The sequence below is a fragment of the Littorina saxatilis genome, linkage group LG2 (genome assembly GCF_037325665.1).
Source record: "Littorina saxatilis isolate snail1 linkage group LG2, US_GU_Lsax_2.0, whole genome shotgun sequence".
NCBI classification, from domain to species: domain Eukaryota; kingdom Metazoa; phylum Mollusca; class Gastropoda; order Littorinimorpha; family Littorinidae; genus Littorina; species Littorina saxatilis.
In genome coordinates this window covers 71,470,703-71,490,165 of record NC_090246.1, presented here as the reverse complement: position 1 = coordinate 71,490,165, position 19,463 = coordinate 71,470,703, and the positions used below count along the sequence as shown (strand labels likewise).

General features: G+C 40.9%; 1 protein-coding gene across 1 annotated transcript in view; it reads left to right on the top strand.

Annotated features, from left to right (window-relative positions):
* Positions 1-2,940: 2,940 nt before the first annotated feature.
* Positions 2,941-19,463, top strand: part of LOC138959638 (chitinase-3-like protein 1) — a 37,257-nt gene continuing 20,734 nt past the window's right edge. The window contains exons 1-6 of the mRNA XM_070331206.1: positions 2,941-3,009; positions 3,957-4,019; positions 8,570-8,744; positions 11,491-11,749; positions 12,122-12,246; positions 14,115-14,211. Of these exons, the coding sequence (XP_070187307.1) occupies positions 3,962-4,019; positions 8,570-8,744; positions 11,491-11,749; positions 12,122-12,246; positions 14,115-14,211 (714 nt within the window). The 5' untranslated portion in view covers positions 2,941-3,009; positions 3,957-3,961. The remainder of the gene's footprint in view (positions 3,010-3,956; positions 4,020-8,569; positions 8,745-11,490; positions 11,750-12,121; positions 12,247-14,114; positions 14,212-19,463) is intronic.

Genomic DNA, 19,463 nt, shown 5'->3' with positions numbered 1-19,463 from the left:
TAGAACCCACCCCCCCCCCTCGTTGTGGGGGTCAGGGGGCGAAGCCCCCTGAAGCTGACGGGTAGGTCATATTCTGAGATAAGAAAATGGTCGCTCCTTGCATAAAACGGCATAAAATAAGCAATAATAAAAAAAAAATTAAATAAGTAAGGTACATGTTTAGGCTAGGGGGGGGGGTTGCGCAACCCCCATAACCCCCCCGGTAGTCCGGCCCTGCACCCCGGACACAACCTGCTCGATGAGATATTTCAACACGTGCTCTCAGCGCGCAGCGCTGAACCGATTTTGGTTTTTCTCTGGATCCATTCCCAGTAACTCTTCCTTATCTTCTCCAGTGTTTTCAGCGTTTATCTCCCTTCCTTCGTGTGGCGTCAATCCATATTCCCGTTTCTATTTTTAGAAGGTCACTGTCAACAACGCTCAATCCATATTCCCGTTGTACTATTTTTACTCTTCTCCAGTGTTTTGCGCGTTCATCTCCCTTCCTTCGTGCGGTGCGCCGGCAAAGGCGGCGTACACCCGGCAAAGCCGGGTCCCCGGCGCAGCCGGGTATTCGGTTCGACCTCTTCCCGGCGAAGCCGTACCCGGCGAAGCCGTACCCGGCGAAGCGGGTATTCATCTAGTTGTTATATATATGTGTACAGTTGTGTATAATTAATGAACATGCATGGTCTTGAGAAAATGTGTAATCAAAACTCGGAGTTGTTATATGATGAAACACTGATGCTATCGACCTGACAGAATAAAAATATATCAAATGAAATCTTCCATCATCAGTTGTGAGTTTTCGTAAGGTGGAATCAAAGACAATGCAATGTACGTTTTGCATGTATTGAGACTCATTTGGAGAGAGAGAAAAAGAGAGAGAGAGAGAGAGAGACACACACACACACACACACACACACACACACACACACGCATACACACACACACACACCGTGACACACAAACAGGCAGACAGACAGACGACAGACAGACAGACAGTGACAGAGATATAGGGACGGAGACACGCAAACGTGTGCTCAGAAGAAAAAAAACACAACACTGAAAACAAAATAAATTTTACTGACTGTGACGAGGTTGCACAGATAATGTAAGTCGCTAAGTCTGAATGTTACCGTTGCAAAACAACAAAGGGTATTAATTAATCTAAGATAAAAAGTCAAAGCGATTTCAGTTATACAAAAATCGACACTTTGAATGTTCACTGACTTAGGCCTAATTTTACCCTGGAATGTGTTGTTTACTACTCAATGTGAACTGCTTAAGCAAACCGACCTCTCTTGGGGCGAAAAACAAAGAGACATCCCGCCCAGCAGCCCTTCGCGTCATCCCCTTACAAAGGATTATCGCCCTTAGATTCTCACTAGGTGTCGAGATGATAGACGCTCCACACAAAGTCTGTGAAGTCTATGGCCGTGAACGCTCTTGGCTTACTTTAGTCGTTTGTTTTTGTGTTTGTTTTCTCCATATTTAAATTTTCAAAACAACCAGAAGTGGATAAAACGTGTCCAGGAGGCGTCGTTTCATGTGTTTGTTTTATTTTGTTTGTTCGTTTCGATTTTATATTTAGTCAAGTTTTGTGTTTTGTTTTGTTTCTTTGCTTGTTTAATTGTTTGATTAAATTGCGCATTTCAAGAAACCCCGACACACGCACACACACACACACACACACACACACACACACACACACACACAAACACACACACAAACACGCATATATAATACACACACACACACAAACACACACACGCATGCAAATGAACACACACAAACACACACACACACACACACACACACAAACACACACACGCATGCAAATGAACACACACAAACACACACACACACATACACACATGTGCACGCGCGTGAACACACTCACGCAACACATACATATAGGGTTTGACATGGGATAAGACCATCCCTCAACTTGGTCACATACTAAAAATGAACATCCTGGGTGCGCTTTGTGCTTGTGGCTTTTTAAGAAAACAGTTCATCGAAAATTGCACACTCCCCTGTAGGCAATCAATCATGGTGATGATTTTTGGTATTTAACCAAGTGGATGTAAAACCCTGACCGGTTCTGAGATGGAGAGTCGAACTGTTTTCACGATGTTTTCACGATGTTTTCACGAGTAGAATGGATGTATTTGAAAAAAAGACACAAATAATAAAGATAAGGAAAAACTGATATGGCATCCTCCTACACCTTCTTCTGAAACAAAACAAACACAAACTGTACACACCTTCGCTATCGATTTGTACACCCAAATAAGGTAATGTGGAATAATCCACAGTTAACCTGCCGCCTCCATCCGCGAATCAAATGCGTGGACTGTAGTATATTTGTCGGTTTCCATTCTTAACAGAGAGGGAGAGAGAGAGAGAGAGAGAGAGAGAGAGAGAGAGAGAGAGAGAGAGAGAGAGAGAGAGAGAGAGAGAGAGAGAGAGAGACACACACACACACACACACACACACACCACACGTACGGACACACGCCCACACAAACATAAACACACTAACGCAACCATGCACACGCGTGCGAGGGCATACGAGTACAGACACCAACTAACAAAACATAAACGTCATCTGCAACAATTTTAGTCAAAATTTCAGTATTTGAAACAACTTGTTTTGGGTTGAACATGCTGTTTCTGACCGAGACATCTACAGTCCAAGGACGAAGTCGCTTCAATTTCTTCAGCCCCTCCTGGTGCGAACGCCGTTAGATCACAAAGGCCAGTAGCGCCTCTCTTCTGATGAACTAACACAAATGTGGCAAATTTTCTGAATAAGATTTGATTTCCTTAAACCTCTCAGGACAGTAGGGACATTCATGCTGAGATCTCAGCAGTCTTGGGGTCGACACAGCTTGGACTTTTTTATTTGAATATAAAAGGGAGATTAGTTTTTTAATCGCTGTCATTTCCAGTTAGTGTGGACTAATTGATGTGTGCAGTGACGGAATGTATTAATTAAGTGACCAGTTAACAAGCTATTGCAAGGTAAGGCATTTATATCATTGTGTTAAGTTTCTCTTTGTCGAGAGATTTGGTCATCCATTTTCAAAGAAAAGTCAAACTTTCTTAGAATTTTTTTTAAAAGTATAGTTTAAAATGCTTCAAATATATAAAAACTAAGCAAATACTTGATGATGTGAGAAATATTAAATTCGTTCATTGTGGTTTTTTGTTTGTTGTCGAGGCAAAATAAAATCAGAAGTTGCACCGATATACTTTTAGTGTGACCAGGCACGCTTTTCATGTGCTATTCATTCATAGCCCCTCAATGACTGCTTGCTTTCTAAAAGCGTAACCGTTTAATATCATATCCTTTTTGATTTGCCTGAAATGATAAAAAGGAAAAAAACCTAAACATTTTGACTTTTTGTACGCATATGAAAATAAAAGAACATGTATTCTCAATATATTTATTCACTTACAGAACCGAATACAAATAACATGAAATTGTGGGTCAGTTATTTGGTTTAAGTGGTCATAAAGCCTAGATGTATCGCGCGCGCGCGCGTATGTGTGTGTGTTTTTGTGTGCGTGTGTGTGTGTGTGTTAGTGTGTAATTGTGTGTGTGTGTGTGTGTGTGTGTGTGTGTGTGTGTGTGTGTGTGTGTGTGTGTGTGATACTGTGTCTTTGCGAAACAAAACACGCACGCATACACACACTCTGACACACACACTCACTCAGACACACACTCTGACACACACACTCACTCAGACACACACACACACACACCGACACACACACACCGACACACAGACACACCGACACACACACACACACACACACACACACACACACCCGCACGCTCGCACATACACACACACTCACACACACGCGCAAACACACATACAGAGAGAGAGAGAGAGAGAGAGAGAGAGAGAGAGAGAGAGGGGGAGAGAGAAATTGTTTGCAATTTTTTTTTACTTTGGTTGCAGTCACCATGGGTCTACACAGTCGGTTGCTGCCTCTTCCCTTGCTCCTTTTACTTCTTGCAGAAGGTAAGAACTGTAACTTTTTTTTCTGAACTGATATTTCTCTAGCGGTTTCAATTTCTAAATACGTTTGCTCGTGTTTCTTTCTGTTCAAAATCTGACGCGAGAGGCGGGCTTCTTGATATGTTAAATGGTAAAACAGGCTCGAACTCAGGTACCATGTAGACTACTACAAAATAACGCTCCATTAGTGAATTAAAAAACAAGAAAGGTAGGTTGTTGGAACGTTTGTTATTGACAAAACAAGACATTTACAAATATATTGACCCAACGGTCTTTTAAGTGCACGTAGACAAACAATTAATAACGAGAACTTATCTGGCTGATTTTTTCTTCCGCCTGCCACGAAGCCGCAAGCGAATGAATGATTATATGACGAAATGAGTGACGTAGACAGGGAATGACGTCAGCGTCAAAACAAAAGTAAATAGAACATTAAAAGACCGTTGGGTCGATATATTTGTGAATGTATTGTTTTGTCAATAACAAACGTTCCTACAACCTACCTTTCTTGGGTTTTTTTATTCTGAATTTTGGAACGTTGGCAGTCTCTTTGCTTTTGGATTTGCTCCATTAGTGAGTCATTTAGTCAGTCAGCCAGTCAGCCAGTCCGTCAATCAGTATCTAAATAACTTGTAAGGTGGGATAGGTAAGACAGTTAGTCATGTACGTCAATAGAATGACGACAAAGGCAGAAAAAGTACACACAGGAAGGTAGGGCCTAAAAAAAAAATAGGTGTGGTTACGGTAACCCGACCTACCCTATTTTTTGGGGCCGACCCTATAACTTTTTATTACATTTGTCAAAAAAATACCCAAAAAAACAAGTAAACGAGTGCAGAAAACGCAATGAAAGCGAAAGTGCCCGAGTCGCACACTTATTTCCCTGTCAAGTAGGTTTAATTTGTACACATTAGAAAAAAAAGTTAAAAAAAACCAAAAAGTGATTGCCTACCTGCCTACCCTATTTTTTTTGGCTATGTTACCGTAACCACACCTATTATTTTTTTTTTGCCTAGGCAGAAATTAATATGTAAAGCGCTTAGAGAACGTCAAGCGCTATATAAATCTCCCATATAAATAAATAAATAAATAGGCAGAACAAAAGGAGAAACAAAAGGAAAAGCAGTCGGACATGAATGTGGACAGAAAGACAGAAAGGAAGACAGACGGGGATGTGACGAGTATCTTAAAACCTTTCTGCAGCTGACTGTGGGTGGACTTTGAGGCAGTAGCACATGCTTCAGTTAAGTTTACATAATAATTAAGACACGGATATATTATCAGCGAAACGAATCAGCTTTCCACTGGGAGGAAGAGTTCCGAAATTATTTCAAAGGCAGCCAGGTTCATTGACACAAAACTAATTTAAAGCTTTTTATCCCCTTTCTCCAACCACGCTAGTGGGACAAACCAAGTTTGGATTCCGCTGTTCATTGTGTCAAAAAAGGATACAAATAGGCATGCGATTGACGTCAGATCTGTAATGTCAATATCTAACCCTGTGGGGACAAAATCTATTTTAACTTGCACCGTTTTTTAATTCTATTGCTGACCTCACACCCTCCACATCACTTTCAATCGCTTTGGGCAAAATCAAGGTTGAATTTCGATATCAATTGTCTCCCCTTTCCCCTGCACGCACAGAAAGGCAAGAAATCAATGTCATTTTTGACAACATGCGTCAGGCAGGGCGAAATGATTAGGTTGCGGCGGTTTATCGCTTACGGGCTTGGCGTGTTCATCGTCACACGTGATTTGTTTGTCCAGTGTCCAAGATCTTTTTAACACTTCCCCTAATTAATATTGCTTTTCATGTACGCATCCTTTCTCTCACGAAAAAAAAAGTCACCAACGCTGTTGACCCAAAAGGCAAAATACGAATAAACCTCTTTCCGGTTTTAATGCGTTGTGGGAGAGTTATTTTTCCTTGGTAACACTGAGACCAACTAATAGCGTGTTATCCTATCTGAAGGACGCAATCACATCAACTCTTGAGACTCGATGTCTCTCGTTCGCATGATTTGAAGGACACAGATCACCGATCACGCGCAGAGACATGCCGCTTGCTAGTTCCTGGCCTAGAATGTCACATGTAGCTTGCCTATGTGTTGCCAAGGAAAAGCAACTCTTCAACAACCCGTAAAAATGTGAGTTATTTCCGAACATCGTCCATTGTCAAGTACAGCCTGAAACTCCGTGTTTATGGGATGGGGCGCTATGTAGGATAATGCTCTTATATCGAACCATACCCTCTTAACGCTCTTCTTTAAAAAAAAAACCCACTTAAAACAACACACACACTAAAAAACACTTATTTCAAGCTGGGTATGCGGACAAAAGTTTACTAGCGTCTGTTTTGCGCGTTTTCACAGTTTCATTGGGGATAGAGCAAACAGGCTCTCGCTTGGGAGGAACAGGAGACACAGAAAAAACACATCTTTTTCCACGCAGAAAAGCTGCCATTTTGCCAATATTCAACAATGTCTCCAGTCATGTTATGGTTATATATGTCTGCATGTACCTCATTACTACCATATTGGGAGACGACATAACCCCTACAGGTATTGAGCATAAGGTTAATACAGTAGTCATTCACAATAAGATTTTCCTGATTCATATTGGTTTGGAACAGGGACCGAACTTTCCACAGGATTTGCTTGCAAACATGCAATCATCCAACTTCTGACACTTTCAGGGCGTAATTTCTTCACTTTTCGATTCATGACTGTATAAATGCGATGGTTCCTCAAATTGTTTAAACTTTCTCTCCGATATGAGCTTTGCTTATATTATTACCACATGATTTTGATAAATATACGTCCTCATTCTGTGTCCACGTGTCTTACAATAATGATGTTATGTTTTTGTAACGAGCGTCCAAGCCGTGTGCCATCACGGGACCACGCTTTGACAGTTTGATTTTATTCAACCAAAAATTACCCAGTAGAGATTACTACTGTGTTGACTCTTGATCGTGGTACGTCACTTCCGGTACTTTGAGAACGTCGCTGGTAAAATACCATGAATAACACTTAATGCGATGCGTGACACGTGCGACACGTGCAAGCTGTTACGTCAAGTTAGAAATTCTCATTAATTATGAGATGTTTACTGGTATAATACGAGAAATGTACGGTTCATGCGACACGTGCATGCTGTTACGTCAAGTTAGACATTCTAATCACTAGTGACGAAATAACTACTAAACTCAGTGCCATAAGTGCAAGACCTAATAGGAGGACTTGTCTGGCATGTGGCCCTCTCAAACTGTGCCAGAGTTTAACCACGCTTTAATTTTGTTTTATGGAAAAAAGGCATTGGTAACAACTGACTCACCGTTAATGGATGTCACTAAAACACTTCCAGTTGCAGCCACGGACATTTTGTTTTCAGTCTCGGGCAAAAAAGTGTCCGTTCGGCTCTGATGTCATATTTCGTGTGAATCTCCTTACGTATGTGAAAGTACACCATCCCAAAGCTCTAAAAGACTGACTTAACTGCTTACAAAGGAAGCTGTCGTCGTGGAAATTTCAAATATTTATTTATAATTAATTTACTGTGGTCTGCGTCACCAGATTGTCGAAATGAAAACTGTCGGATTTTCCCTTCCTATACACGATGGTTGCTTTGAAATCTGGAGCGGGTTTCTCAATGGCCGATTGTTAACACACTTACTCACATTTTATGTAAACGAAGGTGTAAGGAAATGTGTATGACTGGATGGGTCCCTTACCAGAAGGCGATTGTTTTCTGCATTGGCATACGATTAAGCATCAGTCAGGAACGTTTCTCTGATGTATCAAGGAATGCGCGTGCGTAGCGTCCTTTTTTAAAATTTTTCTATAACTAAATCCCTGAGAGTAAGGTCATGTGAGATTTTTCTGTGTTACGTTAACTTACTCAAAATATTGATGCCAAAGCAACAGTTTGTAAAGCTAAACGAGTGTGGGTTTCAAGCATAATTGTTATCCCTAAATATCGACAATACTTGCGTCGATATTTGCCCGACTAGACGTGGCTCATAACGTTTGTCTTTCTGCCGCTCTTTCTTCTGCGTTCCTGCCCATGCTAAATCGGCAATAAGGTATTTAAGTCCGCGGTCCACCACAGTGGCTTTGCCGTTCCCGACAGCAGTGTGTCTTTCAAGCATACTTACGTCAGCTATTTGCTATTTGTTGATTATGAGCACGTGTTGTAACAGCGGATGATTGATGAAAGCACATTTCAAAACAGGCTTATTTACATCAGCTTGATATTGCTTTGTGTTGGTTCATTTGTTTTGTATTGCACCAGCAGAAGATTTATGGTTTAAACCACTGCTGAAACCAGGCTTACTCATGTAAGGTTATTGCTTGTTTAAGATTTAGAATGTTTTCAATTTATACTGTTTTAATACATGTTTGATTCAACCATTGTTTGCACCAAGCATATTTACTCTTTAGCTTAACGCATCTATACCTTTGCAGGCTGTGTGTGTTTCAAGCATACTTTCTCAAAATGGCAACGAACTCTGTGAGATTTGACACAGTTAAACGTTCATGTCTCACGTGCAGGCTGTGTGGGGTACATACGAGTGTGTTACTACACCAACTGGTCTCAGTTCAGGCCCTCACCCACACCCTTCACTCCTGAAGACATCGACCCCAGCCTGTGTTCCCACATTATTTTCGCCTTCGGTGACTTGCAGGGGACCAGAATTGAAACCACGGAGTTCAACGATGAAGAATTGTAAGTTGGTCGGATAGGGTCCATTTCCGCCACTCCCACATCACCGTTTTTTTTTTTTAACTACTTCCACCCCACCAGGCGAATACGTAGTATTATTAACCTTCGCCGGTGGTCGTGGGTCCGCGTGGACCTAGAAGGGTGTTTAATTGCAAATATCTCTTAAGGCCCCACTACTAGCTGGCGGCGGGTACACATTTCATGATTTTGTTATTCTGGCATATATCAATATTTCTCAATCAAATTTGGCATGTTTATGTAGAAATGGCTGAATTTTAAGATGGTAGTGATAGTTTGCCTCTAAACAGCACAGAAAAGTCACAAATGGTAATATCATGTATTATATTAAAAATCCCATGCGCAAAACACACACATAGTCACTCCCTGATATGTTCAAAACCGATTACTCTAAGTCTTTCATTTTACATCTGAACATCAATGACTGACCATACTGCAGCGTGAGGCAGAACTAAAGCTGTACTCTACAAAATGTTTGTCATGCGGGCCTACCAAAATACCCAAAACAGAGCTACATATAAATATCTTGCAACAATTTAAAAAATATATCTCTACTTTTGCTAGGGCTAAAATTCTGTTTTATGCTATAGCTATGGGCATGCTGAGTAAGTATGCAGAATTTCAGGCAGATACATTGAATAGTTTTGAAAATATCAGGGAGTAACTGATTTAAAACGTCGATTTTCGGAAACTTTTTAACCTTTTTTGGTGTCTTTTGTCTGTACTTTTTATCAGAAGGCATGATTCTTGCTAATCACAACTAAAACTTTCAAATTTACCAATAAACGCGCTCAAAAAAGGTTCAGCGATCACAACAGAAAGTGAGGAAACATGGCGGTAGTGATTATTACCGCAAACTACTGAAAACAACCATACAGCCGTAAAACAAGCGAGATCAAGTAATCCACGAAAGTACGAAATTTGACAGATTTTTGGCAGATTCTTCCAAACATGCCTGTTTGAGTGCAAATATCTGAAAAAGTATTCCAAATATCAGAAAACTAATAGCTGCACGATGAAATTCAGTCATTTCTACATACATATGGGCTATTTATTATCTTGACCGAAAATAAACGATTTTTTTTCAAAATCCAGCTAGTAGTGGGGCCTTAAATTAGTTGGAATTTTTTAATGAGTTTTTAAGAATGCCTCAGGCACATAAAAAGCTCTTATGTCCTAAAATTTCAGCGAGAAGTAATAACAAGTCGCGTAAGGCGAAAATACAACATTTAGTCAAGCTGTCGAACTCACAGAATGAAACTGAACTCACTGCATTTTTACAGCAAGAGCGTATACTCGTAGCATCGTCAGTCCACCGCTCGATGCAAAGGCAGTGAAATTGACAAGAAGAGCGGGGTAGTAGATAAGGATAGCACGCTTTTCTTTATTTCTATTCTTTTTAACTTTCTGAGCGTGTTTTCAATCTAAACATATCACATCTATATGTTTTTGGAATCAGGAACACACAAGGAATAAGATGAAATTGTTTTTAAATCGATTTCGGAAATTTTATTTTAATAATAATTTTTATATTTTAATTTTCAGAGCTTGTTTTTAATCCGAATATAACATATTTATATGTTTTTGGAATCAGAACATGATGAAAAATAAGATGAACGTAAATTTGGATCGTTTTAAAATCAAATTATTTTTTTTACAATTTTCAGATTTTTAATGACCAAAGTCATTAATTAATTTTTAAGCCACCAAGCTGAAATGCAATACCGAAGTCCGGCCTTCGTCGAATATTGCTTGGCCAAAATTTCCCGTTTGGTGAGCGTTCAAATGGAAGGGTGTTTGTACTGTGTGTAAAAACCTGACAGTATCTGTGATGGTTTACGGGAGGCTTACTGTGCCTTTTACATGAGGGTGAATCGAGAGGAGGGTGTCGTGTGTGTGTGTGTATGTGTCTGTATAGAGCGATTCAGAGAAACTACAGGACCAATCTTCATGAAACTTTACATGAGAGATCCTGTGTATAGTATCCCCAGACATATTTTTCATTTTGTTGATAAATGTCTTTGATGACGTCATATCCGGCTTTTTTTTTTAAAGTTGAGGCAGCACTGTCACGCTCTCACTTTTCAACCAAATTGGTTGACATTTTAATCAAGTAATCTTCAACGAAGCGTGGACTTTGATATTGCATTTCAGCTTGGAAGCTTAAAAATTAATTGATAAGTTTGCTAATTAAAGTTGTCATTAAAATAGATTTTTCGCAAACAGATTTAACATTTATTACATTGTATTTCGCATCTTCTCCTGAATTCAAAAATATATAGATATGTCATGTTTACTCTAAAAATGTGCTCAGATTGAAAGAAAATAGGTTCAGTAAGAAACTACGGACGCGTGCTCCGTCTTCGGTATGGTTAGCCGAGACTATCTGATTGTAATCTCGGCGCTGATTGGTTTGTGGTGTTGATCTTGACTAAACGTTTTTATATCGCTTCACGCGACTTGTTTCTTTTTTTCCCAAACTGTCACGTGTGATGTCGAGTTCAAAGGATGTTACCTTAGTCTCGGTATGGTTCGCAAAATATGCCAAAAGTTTGTGTTTTGTAGTGGTTTTTTTTATAAATGAAAAAAAAAGGTTTTAAGGTCAAGCGGTAAAAACTAGGTGCGGTCGGGTTACCCCATACCAACATTTTTTGTTTGCCTTATGAAAAGAAGTGCAGCTAGTGAAATACTAACATGCGAGCTCACGTGAACACAAAACGACACTCTTCAGGTACAAACGACTGGTGGAACTGAAGAAATCAAACCCCAAGCTCCGCGTGATGCTGTCAGTGGGAGGATGGCTTGCAGGGGGCCGACAGTTCTCCTCGCTCGTAACCTCAGATGACTCCATGTTGGAGTTTGTTAACAACGCCATTGCCTACCTCCGACGTTTCAACCTTGACGGTCTTGACGTTGACTGGGAATATCCCGGGGACACCCAGAGAGACAGCGAGGCTGCGGATCGCATCCGCTTCACCAGGCTGCTTCAGGTAATGAGAAGGAGGAGGAAGAGGAAGAGGAGGAAGAGGAGGGAGGTTGTGGAGATGATGATGGCGGTGGTGATGATGATGATTGTGGTGGTGGCGGTGGTGGTGGTAGTAATAGTGGCAAGGTGGGGATGATGGTGGTGAAGATGCCAATGACGTGTCTTTCTTTCTTTCTTTCTTTCTTTTGTACTTTCTTACTTACTTTCTTTCTTACTTTGTTTGTTTGTTTGTTTGTTTGTTTGTTTGTTTCTTTCTTTCTTTCTTTCTGTATTTTAATAACCCGGTTTTCATTGCTTACATTATGTTAACCCTTTTTGGTTGTCTTTTTTCTGTTTGCCCTTTCAGTGCTGAAATAATGTTGCTTGTTTCAAACAGTTGCTAAGGTCAGGTTTCGAGGAAGAAGCGGAACAAACGGGCAACGACAGACTCTTGCTGTCATCAGCTGTCATCGCCGAAATCGACTTATCTCGTCAGTACTACCAGATACCACAGATATCTAGGTGAGTTCTTTTCCTCTCATACCTGCGTTTGTTATATTTGCACCAACTTGTATCGTCTGGTAGCTCAGTTGGTAGAGCACTGGATTTCTGATCAAACTTGACTAAATTAATGTAAAAAGAAAGGGGGAGGGGGGGGGAGGGTGTGCAAATAAACTTATCAGAGAAAGAAAGAGAGAAACAACGAAACCAGCAGCCAAAAAATGAAATGAAAAAAGAAAGAAAGAAAGAAACGAAACTAGCCTGCATGCACGGCGTCCTTGATTGGGTCATTAGCATTGCCACCACTCCAAGTCCGCTGAGGTGAAGGCCAAACCTGCAAGATATACAGCCAAGCAAACAAACAACACGCAAAAAGATGAAGAATCGATTGCCTGGAGGGTCGCACTCGGACATCAAGAGGCGATCTGAGTCCACTCCTAATCAGCCGAAGAGTATATATATCCGTCACTCATTCTGTGATGTTTTCCTCCTTCCTGGTGACGTCAACAGAGCCAATTATTTACAAGACTCGTTTGCAGGTGCAAGCGACAGAGCTACCTTGGCACGCTCAAATGACAAGGGAAGAATTTTGTACGAGTGATTGTCCTCCATTGATGTTAAAAAATATAAAGGATCTGAGAGAACCACGAAGACCTAATCAACCTGTGTAGGGCTTGAGATCCTGCGCGTAGGCATCCCGGAAGTGTCCGGAAAACAATTCGTACCGTTTGGGAATAGAACAAAAGAAGTAAAAGATTGCTAATTAGTCGCCGCCAATGAAAGGACAGGAAAATCGATAGAGCATTGAGGACAGAACAAAGCGCCGACTGCACGTCATTATGTTTTTCTTTAAAGTAGTTTTGTTTTTATCACAGTGGCGCTCATAGCTCTTACAAATCAGGTTACTGAAACAAAAACATTTACATAAATCCGGTCACAAATTAAACCATAATAACACAGACGTATACTCAGGAATGTGCATTCCCATTCATATATGATAATCATCACTAGAGAAACCGATTTCAACGTCAAATGTTGAAAGACTGGTGGAAAAGAATAATACTGAAAACTACGCAATCTAAAGCGCTGTTCACATGGCAGACGTGCAACCAACTCTCAAGTGATTTTAGTCGGTGGCAATTAAGTCAAATCAAAATTACCAGATTTACCAGATTTACACAAGTTGCCTTTTTAGAAATTGAACTGCGAGCAAAACATTAAATACAAGACAACTGTTTGGTTATCTACCATTTAAAAGCATTAGTTTGGAGACACCTATCATGTGGTTGTTCTTGCTGGGGATAGAAAGGGGTGTACCTCCTTCGGGGGATAGAGTCAGGTGTACCACGAACCAGGGCCTGATGTGGATGCGTGACGTGGTATCTAAAGCACAGTTTTGAAAAGATCCCTCTGCATGACGTACATATCATTCTTAGTCTCGATGTGTGCTGTAAGATCCTAAATTAGAATATCACTTCGCAACTGTATGGGAACGCATTGATGTATCTCAGCTTCTATATGACTGAGTTTATCGCTGTTAATAAGAACCAGATTATTCAACCTAAGTCATAACGTCAATGGCGGCTTCCTGTGAATTGTGTAAATAAATGCATCAATCTAGAAAGCTTACGGCCTCCCCTGCCCCGAAAAAATTATATCTCGGTCACGTTTTGCGTGTGTGTGTGTGTGTGTGTGTGTGTGTGTTTGTGTGTGTGCGTGTGTGTGTGTGTGTGTGTATGTGTGGGTGTATACAAATGTGTGTGTGTGTGTGTGTGTGTGTGTGTATGTGTGTGTGTGTGTGTGTGTGCGCGCGCATTGTGTTCTGTATCATTCACTGAATCCAAAAATGTATAGTTTTTTTTTTAAATCAAAGAAACATTATTTTTCAGATCCGTTGACTTTATTAACCTGATGGCGTACGACTTTCATGGGCAATGGGATCTAGGCAATGGAGCCAGACATCACTCCGCTCTCTATCCTGAAGCAGTAAGTAACCTCCATAAATAAAAAGTTAAGCAAATGTGTCGTAATTCTCAAGCGCAATATTCAGTTCGAAATGGAAACTGTTTAGATCTGGTAGGAGAACTTTCTAAACGTTTGTGTTAATCAGGTATGGGTCTGGAATAATTACGACAGACTTCTACAACAGAGAGCTCAGGTATGCTTTAGAAAATTGTGTCAAAACAGGTGATACTTAGTTTGAAGACAAATATTTGCGGGAAAAGGCCACAGAACAAATATAACACTGTAAAACATTGTAGGCGTTTATCTTCGATTATGTTGAACTATTTGTTTTCTTCCCCAAGATTTCATCTTATGACACACAAAAAGGTTAATGGGCCTCTGTTACGATTGAAAAAGAGTGTGTCTTGGGTCAAAATTTGCGATGTTTCGCATGCTTCTAGCCAAAACGAACATTGCAGATAGCTTATCCACGGTACAGATAATTCGGACCCGACGCTCTGACTATAATTTGTTCCCCCAATGGTATAATATATCTGTTGTTTCTTTGTAAGTCTACTCAGCTTGGGAAACAAACCATCCGTTTCTGACCTACATTTCCTACCATCTTCCACTTCAAGTCCTCTGTTTTGGCCATGTCGTAGCCTACGTACGTGCCAAGATTTTTTAATTTATTGTTTTAGCACATGATGATATTTAGTGACTGAAACATGTTATTTCTAAAAATAAAATTAAAATGAGGTGATGCAAGTCAAGTTCTTGGTCCAAAATAGATGCATGTTTGTCCAATTTAAGACTGTATATCTCGAAAGAAAAACGGGTTAAGGGTGTAGATAATCTACGATGGCATGAGCGTAGATACGGATTCGATGTCAGCCAGCTGAATTTTCTTGCAAACTTTTTTTCTGGGCAAAAACAATCAAAATTAATGCCTGCAAGTCGTAGACAAAGAGACGTACAGTACAAATGTAATACTTATATAATCGCTTGAAGAACTGCATTCTGTCGTTAAAATAGTAAAACGTTTAGGGTATGTTTGCTACTCAATAAAACAAACATAATATGTTGGTCCAATTAAATATGCTCCATAGACCAATTTCAGACCAAATACACGCGATCTTTGTGAGCAAGGAATACGCTCGTCACCCTTTACATTTCGCAAAAGGTTTTTGGACATGTTTTATTTCTTGTACGTACATGTATATTATAACATTATGACAATAGCAAGCCCAAATATTATAAAAATAAACTAAACTAAACTAAACTAAGGAATAAACTAAATGCATCTTCAAAAACAACAACAACACACAAAAGATATATGGGCACATAGCCCATATTCGGCCCATTTCCAAAATCTGATAAACGTAACTTTCATCTCTTTTCTTATCTTTACGTTTCGCAATAATTGAAAGAAGTATAGAGGACGGTCCCATTGTTATGGTGTTCCATGAACGAATAAGACAGTAAAGAAATAAGGTTTGCTGGGCTGTTGAATGTAACGCAGCACAAACAACGCAGCACAAATAAAAAAGCAGTTAAAACAAGAAGTCCCGTAAAGCGATTTGTTTTCCCCTGGGCCTCACAGAATAATGAACGCACTGAAATTTGTAGGCAAGACTAGTAACTCAGTCTGACCGAAAACTTTGCCACTAAGACAGCGCTGACGCATAGTCTTGGTTACCAAAGATGAACAAACCTAATGTTCATATAACGTGTTCTCTTGATTTTTGAGCGTGTTTTCAATACAAACGCAACAAATCTAGTTTCTGATTCAGGAGATGACAATTAACACAATGCAATCCTTGTTCACTATGTTAAATAAAATTCGATTTAAAATCGAATTTTCGTTAAGAATATAATTATATTGTTTTTAAGCTTCCAAGCAAAAATGCATTCCCATAGTCCGGACTGACACAAAGAATGTTTGACCAAAAATGTCAATGATTGAGGGCTTGACTGAATGTAAAAATAGCCTCGTTACTGTGTGGAACTGAGCAATGCCATTAAAAGCGGCAACAGGAGTCGAGTACCAAACATATATATACAATGTATATATATATATTATAATTAAATAGACAATAAATAAATAACTTTTTCTTCTGAATATAGTGGATTCAAAAGCCACATTTGCACAACTGCGGTGTCCTCAATGGCAGGGATGCTGCTTTGCGTTGGGAGTGGGTAAAAGAAAACGCCAGCACTTCTTTCGTCAAAATCTGTGCCGTCAGTTCGGCGTCTTTTGTTCACGGAGGGGGAAAGGTTACGCCTGGAGAAGGACTGCCTTACACTTTTCAAAACGCAAATGTGCAAATGTTGGGAAATGTGCAAATGTTGGGAAATGTGCAAATGTTGGGAAATGTGCAAATGTTGGCAAATGGGATGAAGAAAAGATCATAGCGACATCCTATGGTGGTCAGTGTCCTACTTCGAACGTATAGACGACTCATGTTTGTTGTGTAGGTGGTTGTAACTCCTCAAAAACAGGATGTTTTGTTAGCTATCAGGCTCAGGTCAGAACGATCATATGTGTTCCCGTGAGTTTTTTCCTGTGTGAATCTGTATGACCAAATCCTAAAATAAAACCACAGTTTCCGGGTGAATAACAAACAGGATGATTGACTTTCTGAACCTCCAGTGATGTGTTGTTTTTCAGCTGAACGTCTTCTTACGATTGACCTATACTACTAAGTGTATCTCCGCGTAACGAGGTACGATGATGATGATGATGATGATGATGATGATGATGATGATGATGATGATGATGATGATGATGATGATGATGATGATGATGATGATATACACTTGCATGCCCTTAAGGCCACACAGAATACGGTATGCTGTGGCTTCAAGTGCCTCCTGGCGTATCCTTGGTATAGTCTGCGCATGCCTATAAGGGGTGAGCATGATCATGGGGAAATTGCCAATCAGAATCTGTACGAATCTCACGGCATCTTATTAAGCGCATTTCGGCACTTTGGCAACACCCTTCCCAAATACCTATTCTCGGTACTGCAAAGCTCTGAAAAGCTCGTCAAACTACAAAAAAAATACGAAAGAATTCCTTTAAGTATCAAGCCCCTTCTGTTTAAAATTCTCTGATCGCTGACATCCGCAGTTGCTCTTCTTGGCTATCCCATGCTACGCCGTATTACCCCATGGCTGTCCTGGCAGACCTATCCTGAACGCCTTTTGCCTAGGGTAGAATGTGTGTGCAACGTGATGATGATGATGATGATGATGATGATGATGATGATGATGATGATGATGATGATGATGATGATGATGATGATGATGATGATGATGATGATGATGATGTATTCGTGTCTTCGTGTTTTCAAAACACTGAGACTTTCTTTTTTTGCGAATGCATGAGTGTTCAAACACATGTACATTTGACACTGGGAAATAAATCACTGGCTGACCATGGGTTCAAACAACTGAGCTATATATCAGTGGATTACATGATGTCCCCTTTCGATGTCGGAAGGGCGTTTGTGAGACGAGCTCCGTCTACTTCGGCTATTTTCTGCCAATTGGAGGCTTCTGCGACCCTGTGAGTTGTCCGAGAGCTTTGTCTCCAACCATTGTTTATTGTTTGCTGAAAGACATTACAAAAAGATGTGCTAAAGTCTGTCAATTAGCTACTTTTCTGTCGAACCTTCGCATCTTTTCTTATTGCCAGGCGTGAACACTACCATAGGTGTAAACAGTCCTGCACGTGAACTCAGTGACAATCTGTGTGTAACCAGCGTCCAATCTGTGTCAGTCAAACTAAAGGTAGTCAAGCGGCGTGACTCGTCGGAGGGTACAAAGGTGTGACAGCGTATTTGTTAACGTCGTGTGGGTCAATATTCAAACACACACGCGATCGCAGCAAACAGTTATGGTTGAACCCGTCTTCCTCCTGAGGCGCGATCTGCCTCCGGATCTTGATTCGAAATACAAAACCTTGGAAATATGTTTGGCAGCTGAGAGGGCTAGCGGTTCAGAGACTATCACCGGGGCGCTGCAGATCCGAGGTCTGTGGTGGATCTACCCCACAACTCGAGCAGCTCGAACAGCCCTCCTTCTCAACAGCATTTTTTTGCGTGGGATAAGCGTTACTACCTACGACAAGAACCCTTTCATTCTTCATGGGTCGAACGGTCACGACAGCCCTGCAACCAAGGTGTGGGTGTCAGACAAACCGATCTCGGTGGAGAATGCGGACATAGAATCGGCGCTTACTCGAGTTGGATGCACCCCGCGCTCCAACACTTTCATGGAAAAGACGAGGGACAGGGACGGGAAACTCACCCGCTTCCTGGCTGGGAGACGCTTCCTGTTCATCAGCGTGCCGTCCACTCCACTGGAAAAGTCGCTGAAGGTGGGGGGCTTCACTGCCAAGGTATACCACAGGGAACAACCCAAGGTCAACCCGAGCTCGCTGACGTGCCGCCGATGCCTGAGACTCGGTCACCGTGCCTTCGAGTGCGCCAGTGACGTCACCTGCTCAGCGTGCCGCGTCAGTGGCCACAAGAGGGGAGACCCTGCCTGCCAGGCCGTCAACATGGAGTCAGTGTGGGACCGTCCTCTTGGACTAGGTGCGCCCATTGGTCTAAAACATATGTAAATATTGTGCAGCAAAGGGAAGCTACCCACGGGAAAATAATCATCGATTATCCTGTTATTAACCAATGAGCGCTGGTATGCATATTCGGTGCGGATGCACGATTTGACGCAAAGTGGATATTAGCGGCTCGCAAACGAAGATTCGTCCAAATGATGGTTAAAAACAACCTGCACCGGACGGAAGCTGAAAACTAAAGGCACATAATAGTTCAAACAATCATTCAACTGTATTTATTTGACCTTGCACAGACTGTAGGAAGAGGCAAACCGTCTTGAACAATATTTTCCCCAGGAAGCGACTCCAAGAACACAGAAGACTCGAAGGTGAGTGACAGACCTTGTAGTCTTTCTGTGATAGTAGTAGTCCAGTGGACGATACCTTCCGCCTGTGATCTGACACAAACCTGACCACACAGTTACGCCTATCCAAATGCGCGTAGCAAAATGTGCGTTTTGAATCTTCTTTTTTCTCTGGCGGTACTGACAATATCGTTATTGAAACAATCCCAGTGCACTAAGGGATTTATAGAGCCAATCTCGAAAATAATTATTGAACTCAGCGCTATGCGCTTCGTTCAATAATGAATTTTCTCGATTTGCTCTATAAATCCCTTAGATCACTGGGATGTCTCAATAACTTAAATAATAATAATACATTCTTCTAC